At 43.4% G+C, this 13,061-nt stretch overlaps 1 protein-coding gene across 3 annotated transcripts in view; it reads left to right on the forward strand.

The window, feature by feature from the left end:
• Positions 1 to 13,061, forward strand: part of LOC147008717 (sodium- and chloride-dependent taurine transporter-like) — a 114,443-nt gene that overhangs the window by 45,657 nt on the left and 55,725 nt on the right. For all 3 annotated transcript variants that reach the window (XM_085864562.1, XM_085864558.1, XM_085864559.1), the window contains exons 2-3: positions 7,543 to 7,835; positions 7,918 to 8,052. In XM_085864562.1, coding sequence (XP_085720688.1) covers positions 7,543 to 7,835; positions 7,918 to 8,052 — 428 coding nt within the window. The remainder of the gene's footprint in view (positions 1 to 7,542; positions 7,836 to 7,917; positions 8,053 to 13,061) is intronic.

Here is a 13,061-nt window from a genome sequence, read left to right on the forward strand (position 1 = left end):
CGTCGGAGTGGCGACCTGTCCAGGATTGTGCCCAGTAGCCCAAGAGACTGCTTCGGCAGCATCGACGCTCTGTACAGAGTCTGGTCCCAATGGATAGATGGATGGATGATTGCACATCACATTGCACATAGCGTGGAGTGCACATCACATGATTGGAATATAGCGTGGATTACACAGCACATGATTGGAAGATAGCATGGATTACACAGCACATGATTGAAAGATATAGCAGATTGCACAGCACATGACGAGAAGATATCGTGGATTGCGCATCACATGACTGGAAGATATCACTGATTGCACAGCACATGACTGGAAGATAATTGTGAAGGAGCCATCAATTGGCAGGTCTCCTTCAGGGCTCTCTGCTGACGATCTCAAAGTTAAGTTTATGTTCGTTATCTGTCCCGTTTTAACTGCTTATTTTCTCACCTATATGTTACTGTGTGTTCCTAGTTGGGATTTGTTTCAAAAATCGTGCTATTTTGTGAGATTTTGTCGACCTTGTCTTACTGGGTGCTTGAGGCCTACCCTTGAGGCTTGAGGCCTTCCGGTTCCCCTCGGTGTACAATCGTGTTTATTTGTTTTTTCTCCCCATTACCTTCAATTTCTATCATCCCCACTTTCCTAACGTCCCCCATCCCTCCCAAGTAAACGCTCTATTTCTTATCCTAAATTTAAAAAAAAAAAAAAACGCGACCTTTTTCCGATTCTTCTTCTTCTTCTTCTTCATCTCTTCTTTATCTCCTCTTCTTCTTCCTCCTCTTCTTCTTCTTCTTCCTCGATTTTTTTCTGCAACACTTCCATGACCTCATCTGTTGAAAACTCTCTCAAACATTAATAATAATAACAAAAACGATCTCTTACAATGCTTCATCTTCATCTTTCACACATGTGGTACTCTTTACTGTATCATAATGCACTAGTCTTCTGCTATTTAAACAGACTGCTCTCAATTCGACCTCTCATTCATACCTTGACTAAAAAATCCAACTGTTGCAGCGTTTCTTCTCTCCATTCTCTGAATTCGCCTTTATTGCATCCACCAAGAATTGTGTTTAATCGCATCTCTGACCTAAAACTTTTTAAAACCCCAGTTTGCTGTGAATGTTCGCTTCCCATCAACCATTCTTTTTTTCCAACTTCAGTGCCAACTCACCCCTCTTACCTCTCACTCTCAAAGCAACCATCACCCTCTTATCCCTCCAAGCCTCCCTCTCACCTCTCTCAAAAACTCCCCCCTCACCTTTCTCCCACCATTTATCCCCCTCACTCATCCTTCTCAAAGTTCCCCCCCCTCCCATCCGCAATGCTACCTCCTTCCACTGCCCTCTCACCTCTATCTCTTCACTCCACCTCCTCAAATCCTCAACTGCCTTCTTCCGCCTCTCTTGTCCCCCCTCTCCCCCAGCACCACAGAGCCTTTTCTCCTCGTCATCCGCCCCCCTAGCTATTCTGCAATCCCCCACACTCTTTCAACAACCCTCCTTACCTCCCCCCTCATCCCTTGTCCTACACTCCCCCTCCCCCCCCCCACATCCCCTACACTCAAAGCCACCTCCCCTTCCTCTTCATTAAAAGTGTGGACCTCAAATATCCAGGGCCTTCGCTCAAACCTTTCATATCTTTCCATACAGGTTGATACTGACAAACCAGAGATAATCTGCCTAACACAAACTTTCCTCACCCAAGACGTGTCTGACTCCCAAGCATCTCTCCCTGGTTACTCCCTCCTCTGGTTTGACAGACCTGACCCTCGTCCTGGTGGAGGAGTTGCTCTCTTCATCAAAGACTCCAATCCTCACTCTCCATGCACTGCCCTCACTCCCCCACACCCACAGGAATACCGCTGGCTACGGCTTCCCTCCACTCCCACCTCATGTTTTTATGTGTACTGTACCGTCCACCTAACAGTGATGACTCCATCTACACCTCACTATCCGAAAACATGGACCAACTTCTATCTTCTCATTCAAACTCTCTCTTCATCATATGTGGCGACTTCAATTGTCATCACCCCAGTTGGCTAGGTGTGGGGACCTCTCTCACCCGTCATGGCACCTCAGCAAAAGCTTTCTGCGACTCATTGGGACTGAATCAATCGGTCAATTTCCCGACCCGGATATCAACCAATGGTACTCCATCTCTTCTGGATCTAATTTTGACAAATTTCCCTGACAATATCTGCTGCTCTTCCTCCGCTCCAATCGGTTCTTCTGACCACGTCCTTGTCAAAGTGGACATCTCTCTGGCTATTATCAGAGAACCACCTCACCGCCGTCGAGTCTGGCATTTCACTCAAGCCGACTGGCAGGGTCTCCAAGCAGACATCAAACTTATAGACTGGTCTCCTCTCGCTACTTTAAGCATAGCGAGAGCAGACTGGTCTCTAAGCAAACCCAACTGAGGGCAATCTCAGTTCCTTCCATAAAGCTCAGAACAAGTGTGTATCTACCCTCAGGAGAGCCAGAAAACAACATCTTTCTAATCTCAAGTCTGAACTCTCAAACCTCTCTCCCTCCTCAAAATCCTGGTGGCGTCTAATCAAATCTGTTTCTGGTGTGTGTTCCCCCTCCATCCCCTCCCTTACCTCAAATGGCCACACCGCTGATACTGCACGTGAAAAAGCTGAATGCCTAAACTCGGTGTTTGCAGCTAAATCTTGTGTCCAAAACCCATCACTTTCTCTACCCACCTTACCCAGTCGCACCCAACTGTCCCTGGACTCTGTGTCCTTTTCTCCTGACAAGGTGGAGAGCTTGCTGTCAAACCTCGACTCAGATTCTGCAACCGGTCCAGATGGCATCAACCCACGTGTCCTCAAAGCTTGCTTTTCTGCTCTTGCTCACCCTCTCTCTGTTCTATTCACCCGCTCATTTGCTCAAGGCCATCTGCCATCTGCTTGGGAATCAGCAAACATCACTGCCCTGCACAAAAAGGTGCAAAAACAGATCCCTGCAACTACAGACCAATCAGCCTTCTCCCAATCATCCGCAAGGTTATGGAATCCATCATCGCTTCAGACATTAAATCCTTCCTCTTCTCCAATGACTTGATTTCCGATCATCAATTTGGTTTCAGACCAGGTCACTCTACCCTGGATATAATGCTTCTGCTCTCCCAACAATGGATGGAGGTCCTCAATGCCAGACAGGAAATCCAAGCCGTATCCCTGGACATATCACATGCTTTTGACACAGTCTGGCACCCTGCCCTGCTCACCAAACTCTCTTCCTATGGTATCCAAGGCCATCTCCACTCATGGCTCGCAGACTTCCTCTCCTGTCGCAGTCAACGTGTGGCCCAACATGGAGTTCTTTCATCCCCTCTTCCTGTCCAGGCTGGAGTTCCTCAAGGTAGCCTTCTGGGCCCTGTTCTTTTTTCTGGTTTTCATAAATGATCTCTCTGACTCTCTGGAAAATCCTCTTTATCTATTTGCTGATGACTCCACCCTCTGCCGTACCATCGGTCATCCCTCAGACCAGCAAGCAGCAGCTTCTTCGCTCACTGCAGATCTAGATAAAATCACAAACTGGTCCAACACATGGAACATGTCTTTCAATCCGGACAAATCTCACACTCTCACTATGTCTCTTCCAAATGAAAGTTTAGAACCCCCCCCCCCATCCACTTTCTCAACAATCCTCTGGAAGAAGTCCTTTCTTTCAAGCTTCTGGGTCTCACTATCTTCCATGACCTTTCCTGGGAAAGCCACATTTCAAACCTCGCCTTCAAAGCCAGTCGCCGACTGGGAATCCTCCATCGTGCAAAGTCCTTCCTCGGCCCACCTGAGCTCCTGACCACTTACAAAGCTTTTGTCCACAACCTGATGGAGTACTGCTCTCCCCTCTGGGCTGGTGCTCCTGCCTCCCACCTTTCTCGGCTTCACGCTGTAGAAACCAAGGCATTTCGGATGATTGGAATTTCCTGCAATGAGGCTGAGTCTTTGGGCATCTCACTCAATCACCGCAGGTTGGTCGGTGGTCTTTCTTTTTTCTACCGTCTTCTCTCCTGCCTCGCCCCCCCCCCCACCCTGCTCTCTCTGCGATTTGTCCCCACCACATTTCCACAGGGCGCTGAAGGTCCGCCAACAACCTCCTTCTGGTAAAAGTACCAAAATCACGAATCACTGCTCACCTTCACTCTTTCCTTCCTCTTTTTTCCCGCCTTTGGAATAAACTCCCTCACTCTATTCATTCCCATTCTTCCATCCAGGCCTTCAAAACAGCTGTTCGTCACCACCTCTTATCATCCCCCATCCAAATCCTCGATCTTTTCTACCCCCGATAATCCACCCAAGCCTACCTTCTTCAAATTCCCTGCCCTGAACCACGGTTATCTTCAATAAAGTCAAGTAACTCATTGAGAACATGTGCTCGCATCACCTGCGTGTTATGACTATCAGTGATGTCACATCCGACTGTCTCCACTTTCCTATACAGCCGAAAGTCCCTGTAATGTCCATTTTCTATTCGACTAGACATGTTAAGTGCACAAAATAGGGTGTTGACTTCAAATCATGATGCAAATATCCCCTTTGGCATGGAAGTTCCTGAGGGTAATAGAAACAAATTTATCCAAAGACACACGTCATATCTCAAAATCCAAGATGGCCGCCGTCGACCATTTTGGAAAACATGGCCCAGTCATAGCTCATGAACCGTTTGTCATAGAAACTATTATGACACATGTTTTCTAGCTAAATTGAGGTCGCTGAATTCATTTCCGGCATCAGCTATGCATTTCAGATGCATTTAAAGGTGAAATCCAAAAAATAATACAAATTATAACAAATTTTATTGTTTTTCACATACAGAAAATTTGAGGTAATTAGATTATCCATCGCACAATGTCGTAATTACACAAGTTCTTCCTCTTCTCCTCTCTTGTCCTGGTACATCCTGCCAGTGTGGGCGCACGAACCTTGACATCTGCAGCGAAGCTGGTGTTTCCCTATCTCTGTTGTGACGTGGAACACTGTCACGTTTCTTGGATCTGCATGCAACTGAGTTGAAGATGATCTGCTGCCCAATTCATGTTGCAACCTTGGACTTCTTTGATCCAGGAGATGGCTGATCGATAGATGGTCCATCAAGAAGCATGTTCAGGAATGAACGCAGAGTGGTTGGGATTGATTCAGATTCAGAGAAGGTTGAGAAGGAACCCGTAAAAGCTTGTCGCATTTGAAGATATTCTCGACGGAGGATCTTGGCTGCTTTGTTCAGGGTGGAGACTTCAGTTGATGTATTGTCTTTCATATCAACTATAGCTTTGGATAGGTCATCGTCGAAAACAAGAGACCAGCAATGGTTAATCTTTAATGCCTTGATGTCAGGAATCATGCGCTCAATGTCCTCTCTAAGGCGTGTTGTATTGCATTTGATGGAGAGAAAACCGAGAGCAGCAATACGCTTATCATAAAGGGTCGTCAAGTGAGCCAATGCTGGCGACTCCCCTGAACCACGGTTATCTTCAATAAAGTCAAGTAACTCATTGAGAGCATGTGCTCGCATCACCTGCGCGTTATGACTATCAGTGATGTCACATCCGACCGTCTCCACTTTCCTATACAGCCGAGTCAGGCACGCACAATGATAGACAGCATTGATAGCGATCAAGTCACCAGCGGACAGTTCAGACAACAGGCGTTTGTCGCCCAACAGCTGAGCACAGTCATTGATTTTTTTTTTTATCCAAGCCAAGTGTAGCAGCTTTTCTGAGCTCTTCCTTGTTGCCCACTTCATCACAAAAGAGACACAGAGTGTCAACTGGTTCGTTCAAAGATGTAGAGGGTGATGTCTATGTAACTGACCTGGCTGCACGAGTTTTTACTGGACTAAATGACGCTTGTCCTTGATGCTTATTCCTGGCTCTCTGCACTTTCTGATTGTCGACAGCATTCCTCCAAGCTTTGTGCCACACTACATGATTAGAGATCATCAGCTGCACTATATTCTGAGTATCACTGTCACCAGTGTACTCTACGAATACAAAATCAGGCAGCTCACCTAATTAATTGAGTTCCTGGATATTGTTTACAACCTGTCTGTAAGTGGCTGAAAGTCTTTCAGGATTTTTTCTCAATTTAACAGATGATGAGGGATCCGAAGTTGGATAATGAGTCTCGTCTGATTGACATATAAAACATAGGCTCCAGTCCATCGTGGCAGGCGTGCTTTCACAGTTATCGGAACTCATTTGGATTAGTCACTTTGAATCTGAAAGTAAAAATTAAAAATGAAAGGTCACATAACATAGATACATTATGTGACTAACTCATGTGTAGTTAAATTCAGCATGAGAAAACCATTTCTGAGTTGGGTCTGACTTAACCATCATATAGGAGACATGTTAAGTCATGTCTCGTTCTCACAATTTTTTTTTCTCATACATTTTAGAAAAAATGTAACATTGATGTATTTTTGTCTATGATTTGACCTTTATTCCATCAGAAAGCAAAATTGTCACCGGAAATGAGTTCAGTGACCTCAAGTTAGTTAGAAAACATGTATCATAATAGTTTCTATGACAAACGGTTCATGAGCTATGACTGGGCCATGTTTTCCAAAATGGTCGACGGCGGCCATCTTGGATTTTGAGATATGACGTGTGTCTTTGGATAAATTTGTTTCTATGACCCGAAGGAACTTCCATGCCAAAGGGGACCTTTGCATCACGATTTGAAGTCAAATGTCACTTAACATGTCTACTATTCCCCATGTTCCCCGTCCCATCCCTCTCCCTTCCACAGATCTCTTAATGTCTCTGTTCCCCACTGTTTTGTGCTTCCCACTCCCTCCCCTCTTGTCTCATGCCCTCCTTCCTGTGCGTTATTTGTTAGCTCTCAGACAAGCCTCGACAAGGTAAACAATATATATATATATATATATATATATATATATATATATATATATATATATATATATATATATATATGCAACCAACATGTCAGATCGAGACCTAAAGTGGTGGAAGAGGCATGTGTTGTGGATGAAACATTCTCTGAGATCAACTCTTCCCATTCCAAAGCTCTATCCTCAAAAACTCCAAAATCGATGGAGTCGTACTTGCATAAGTTTTTGTTTGGCTGTGATTTATTTTCTGCTTTGAGTAATGTGTGATGTCAACGACCGTTGCTCTGACTGAAGTGTGTGTGCGCGCGTGCGTGTGTGTGTGTGTGTGTGTGTGTGTGTGTGTGTGTGTGTGTGTGTGTGTGTGTGTGTGTCTGTGTGTGTCTGTGTGTGCGTGCGTGTGTGCGTGTGTTTGTGTGTGTGCGTGTGTGCGTGTGTGCGTGTGTGCGTGTGTGCGTGTGTGTGTGTGTGTGTGTGTGTGTGTGTGTGTGTGTGTGTGTGTGTGTGTGTGTGTGTGTGTGTGTGTGTGCGTGTGCATGTGTGTGTGTTTAAATTCAGGACTGGTTTAGGCACATATGAGCCTTGAAATGGGCAGGGATAGGTAATAGGTGGCGCTGGTTTAATTAAGTGTTGATAATTATAATTTGAACAACAATGTGCCTGTCACGTGATTAATACTGTTTATTTTCAGGACCAGAAAAGTGGAGAAAAAGAACAGAACAATGGTTTATGAGGAGCAAATCCCGAAGGAGTCAATTGGACACGTGCAGCAAAAAACAAAGATGGAGCTGCCTGTGTGTGTGGATGAAGTCCGCTGGCCACTGCACGGCAATGTGGATACCTCCACACCATCGACACTTGCAGTCATCTCTTCACGGAATAACTGGGCCAGCGATTTGGACTTTAGACTTGCTATTATTGGGATGATAATCGGTCTTAGCAATGTATGGCGTTTTCCTTACCTGTGCTACAAGAATGGTGGAGGTACGTTGTGGAGCTTATGAGGTTGATCTCCTTTTATGGTTCCTCTAGAATAATTGTTCAGCATTTTGCTTCGTCTGTCCAGGTGCGTTCCTCATACCCTACTTCATCTTCCTCCTGGGTGCTGGAGTGCCTCTCTTTATGATGGAGATTGCACTGGGACAATTCACAGCCCAAGGCGGAATGACCTGCTGGAACAAAGTGTGCCCACTCCTTGCCGGTAAGTGTCCAGTGCAACTTTTGTCATGTTTTTCCTGGATGCTTGACCTTAGTCAAGATGCAGGTGATTGTGGGCGTTGGGCGAAGAACACTGAGCACATGTTCGTGAAAGAATCATGCGAATAAAACAAGCATTCTGTGTAACACCATGACTCGACATCAATAGTTGGTGCATTTATGGGCTGCTCACGGTCTCGGGGATGGCTACAGTGCTTGGATGTCACTTTCAGCAAACTATTGTGCCTGCTAAATACACATTATATGCACTGTACGTGTGTGTGTGTGTGTGTGTGTGTGTGTGTGTGTGTGTGTGTGTGTGTGTGTGTGTGTGTGTGTGTGTGTGTGTGTGTGTGTGTGTGTGTGTGTGTGTGTGTGTGTGTGTGTGTGTGTGTGTGTGTGTGTGTGTGTTGTGAGTGTCCCCACAAGTGTGTTTGCGCATTTGTACAGTGTACACATGTACTTTCAATTTTCAGGACTTCTGTACCTGACACCACTGCTCAGTATCTTAATCATGTGCACACCTTACTGTATCAAAGCATTATTCTTATCTATATTTGTTCTCAGATGTTGCTTCAATCAGTATGACATATATCACAGTGTACTCTTGTCGGGGATTGTATGTACTCTAACAGCAACCAAACATGTCTACTAGTGTTTGGTTAAGTCTTTAGTTTCAATTGGAAAGAGGGAAAGGATAAATCTTCCCATTAGTTTATCTGTGCACTGTCAAGAAACTTGTTTTGACATTGTTACAACACAGCTGGCCTTGTCGACCGTTTGGAATGACCTTGCTAATCGGGCAGCTGAGCTACCTGGAATCTGTTGGACTACTGCCCAGAACTGTTAAGGCCTAAACAACATGTAGGAGGCTACCTTTTAAAATTCTTTAAGGGAATCAAGGGTGTTGTTTCTGCACTCTCTGCGCTCTCTTATCAGCAGTACTGACAGAAGAATGCAATAGATTAATGAATGGTAATAAATCCTCTTTGACACACAGTCATTCAAAGGTCGCAGTAAATTGAATATAAGGCAGTACCGAAAGACCGCTCACCAGAGGATTAGGCTGGGTGGACTATTGTGTTCAAAGCCTGTTGTCTCCATTTGCATATGTCTGATGTGAAATAAAACCTTCTCTCCCAAGATCGGTGATGAACAAAGCTTGACCTTAATCGCTGTGGACCTCACCTGGATCTCAACACTCTTACCTCCCATTTGTATATACCAGTGTGACCTCATGTTCAGGAAAGCTTTAACATCTGATTTATGATTCACACGTCTCATGATCATACACTTCTTTTTCCCTTGCCGTTTACAGTGAAAAGTTATTTGAATTCTTTTTATATTTGAGGAGGCCTCAAAGTTAAACTAAAGTAAAAATAAACAATCTGTGGTGCAGGGTCTATATTTGGCTGTTTTGGGAATAGTGTACTGTAAAATCTGGTACATTGATATATTCACAGAGAGATTGTAATGATGAGTAGTGATCATTCTCTCCACAATCCACATTCATAACTTACACCTACCTGTCAAGTCTCTTCAAATAAGCGTTTCCCTTTAAAAACGCTCCAAATACTGAAAAACAACAAAGACAAATTTTAACTTTCACACGAGATATAACTCCAATGGTCACATCAAGCTTACACCCACAGGGCACTGCGAGTGACACAGCACTTCCTTGTGCGGAGCACCACCACAAAGTACCGGTAGACCACACACTCTTGTCCAGTGGTCCCAGTCCCCAATAGGAGAGGAGCAGTTTCAACAGGTATGTATAATAGTTACTCAGAGAGAGATTGATCACTACTGATGAAATTACACTCTACATTTATAAATTATACTGACCTGTCAAGTCTCTTGAAATAATCTAGATTGGCATTGAGTGGAAGTTGGTGGTGGGAGGATGAGAATTTCCCCTCAAGGAATTATAATGGTTCATGAGAGATGTGACTTCCCACGGAGAAAGAGGCTCCAGCAAAGGAAGAGTCTCCGGCAGCACATATCTCAGGTAACATGACACAAAAGTTAGTACTTTCCCAGTTGGCCACCCTAAGGATGTCATCTCAGGCAGCAGATCAGATCAGGTATGGGAGTTTGTGCTGGAGCAACACATCAATGCATCCACTTTCCACTGATACTCCAGGTGCTTCAATCTGGCTGTCTCCCAGGTAGATGCTTGGCCCATCCCCACCTCCTTGAGATGCTGATAAACCTGCAGCAACCACAAGGCATGTGGTCATCCCATGCAAGTAACAAATCTTATTTGAGTAACGAAGAGACATGGCCCAAAGGAATTACGTCTCCTTCTCGATCTCTGGTCAGAGTCCAAGTCTCACACCCACAGAGCAAGACTTGAAGCACCAAGGATCTGAAGATTTGAACTTTCGTCCTCCTGCACAGGTAACGACAGCACCACACCCCATGATCCAGTAAATCCATGACTCCATAGGCCTGACCCAGATGTCTACTGACCTCTGGTTCACAGCTAGCAGAAACATGAATATCACTACCATGGTAAGTGAATCTCTCTGTGACCTCAACATCCTCACCACAAACAGGTAGAGACAAGAAAGCAGCATCCAAGATATCATTGAAAGCCTGGATTTTAGCTTTGACCCAGAAAACCCATCATCCCAGTGGCTCCGACTCCTCAATCAGCACCTCTGGGAGCCCCAAAAGGATATCTAGAGTGTCCGCAAAGATGACTGCATCATCGGCGAAATCAAGGTCAGACATCTTGACATTGCCAAATGATGCACCACATCGTTTGGGAATGATACATCAAGGTATGATACATTGAATGGCTTCTTTGAGTTAAGTCTTCTATTCAACATCTCTTCTGTTTTAAGATTAGGAGTATATTCACTAATATACCAACTAATTTCATCAATACGAAATTTATTCTGAGCAGCAAAAGCATTAGCCACACCAAAACCAATCTATTTTCATTATCATTTCTTTGCAGTTGAAATCTAATTTTAAGACCATACAGAACTTTATCATGATCACAAAATCAAAATATACCTTTAAGAGGAACTGCCACAGTAAAACTATTACCTGCTTTTGTATCATCATTATACATTCCTTTCCTTTGACTATATCCAGGGTCTGTGCTTGTTCCCATTGACATATCAGGAATAAAACCTTCGACAGCCCCCTTTCCCATTCTTTCACGAAATAAATATAGTGTAAATTTCATCATTTCAGATGTAGCAGAGACATAATCAACCGCTTCAACTTCTTGTGTTCCAATGTGAAAACGAACACTATCAAACATTCTCCAAAATAAATCATTTACGAGTGTAGCGTTTGTGTTAGTCGCAGCCTCAGTGAATGTAAATTTACACAACAAGAAACTTTTCGGATAGATTCAAATAAGTTTGTTGATTATTTATTTCAAAACTTTTTGTTCCTTTTGCATTCCAGTCTGTTCCTGTTAAGTATGCGCTGAAAGAAAATATTGTATTTGTTCATATTCCATCATTATAAGCACCATCAAACAAATCACAGTGAATTAATACCGAATTTATTCCTGAGGATATTTGAATAACATTATCACTGTTAAACGTCCCATGAGTTTCAATCTTTTTTGAGGAGAAACCCAATAACTCTCTAAATGAATTATTAATTGTGAAATCAACCTTGTAGTTATTTTTAAGTTTAATGTTTGATTTTGAAGTATGTTTATGAATATCTATAACAATATTTTTTGGGTCATCACCCTGTTCTTTCATAAGACGAGCAATTTCGGAAGATATTTGAGAAATCGTATATGCTCCGGATGAAACTGTTATCGTTTTGTATCCACTTCCCGGATTATAACTAAACTTGGCATTTTTCTCGTTGATATTAAATAAGGTATTATAAGTTTCCATGGACAATAAAGATGCCTCATATTCTTTTGTTGCGTCAAGGTGTAGTGGGTATGGGAATGAAGATGTGTGGTCACTTGTTGTGAAATTAAAACTAAGGATTGTGCTTCTCATCATATTTAATATGAGATAAAATGTCTTTGTATTGACATTTATTAATTACTTTCATGTTCATCAATTGGTCTAAAATGGTTAATGCCTCATTAAAACAATTGTTGTTTCCAGCCTTCTTACTACCTAACAACAATAACAGTCTATTAACTAAGTGTGATGGGTCATTTGGAAGAAAACTAACACATGAACCAAGTCTACTTAAAGCCTCAATAATGTGTTTCTCCTTTTCATTCTTCCTTCCTTTACGGGCAACAAACACTCCATAATCAAGTGAGTTTAGTAAATCCATATATGCTCTATCATCCTCATTTTTTTATATCCAATGGTTTATCAAAATACTTTCATTCAAAATACTGTTGTGGAATTTTGTTGTTAAGGCCTAGGTCACATTTGCCACGGCGGCCGTGGGGTGTCCAAAATCTGCGGCCACTAGCAATTATATGGCGGCCGCAGTATTTCCATGGTCACACAATGTCGCAGTCACATATGTTTTTATTTTTCGGGGAGCTGCACGATGTATTTATAAATTGTGGAGACCGAAAACGTGGGTGTGCCGTACGGTCTTTGATTTGATGTCGCACGGTGACCTTAGGGCGTCGCTGCGGCGGCCATAGAATTTTCAAGGCAGACGCAAGGTGACCGCAAGGCGACCGCAGGGGGCCTTAAGGCGAACGTGCGGCCAGACGGAGGGTAAAGAGTGGGTATATATACCAGTTCTTTTTTTAATGAAATAAAAATATACCAGTATATATAACTGAATATACTATAACTATAATATACCGTGGTGCCCCCAGATTCCGAACGCTCCATTGTTTGAACAAATTGGAATCCGAATAATTTTTTCGAGAAAATTTTGCCCTAAAAACCTAATACATTTTTAAAAACCGAACACAACGTTGCGTTCATGTTTGTTCACGTGTCTCCCCCACCTGTTCGAGCCGCATCTTTGCGCTTTGTTCATTCAGTTTGTCAGTGGAAGTCCTCGTGTGTCGATCGATACTTTAGGCCTCAGTCACATTTGCTCTAC

This window comes from Eptatretus burgeri, chromosome 18 (assembly GCF_056783735.1).
Source record: "Eptatretus burgeri isolate ZD-2024b chromosome 18, Ebu_testis_v1, whole genome shotgun sequence".
Taxonomy (NCBI): Eukaryota; Metazoa; Chordata; class Myxini; order Myxiniformes; family Myxinidae; genus Eptatretus; species Eptatretus burgeri.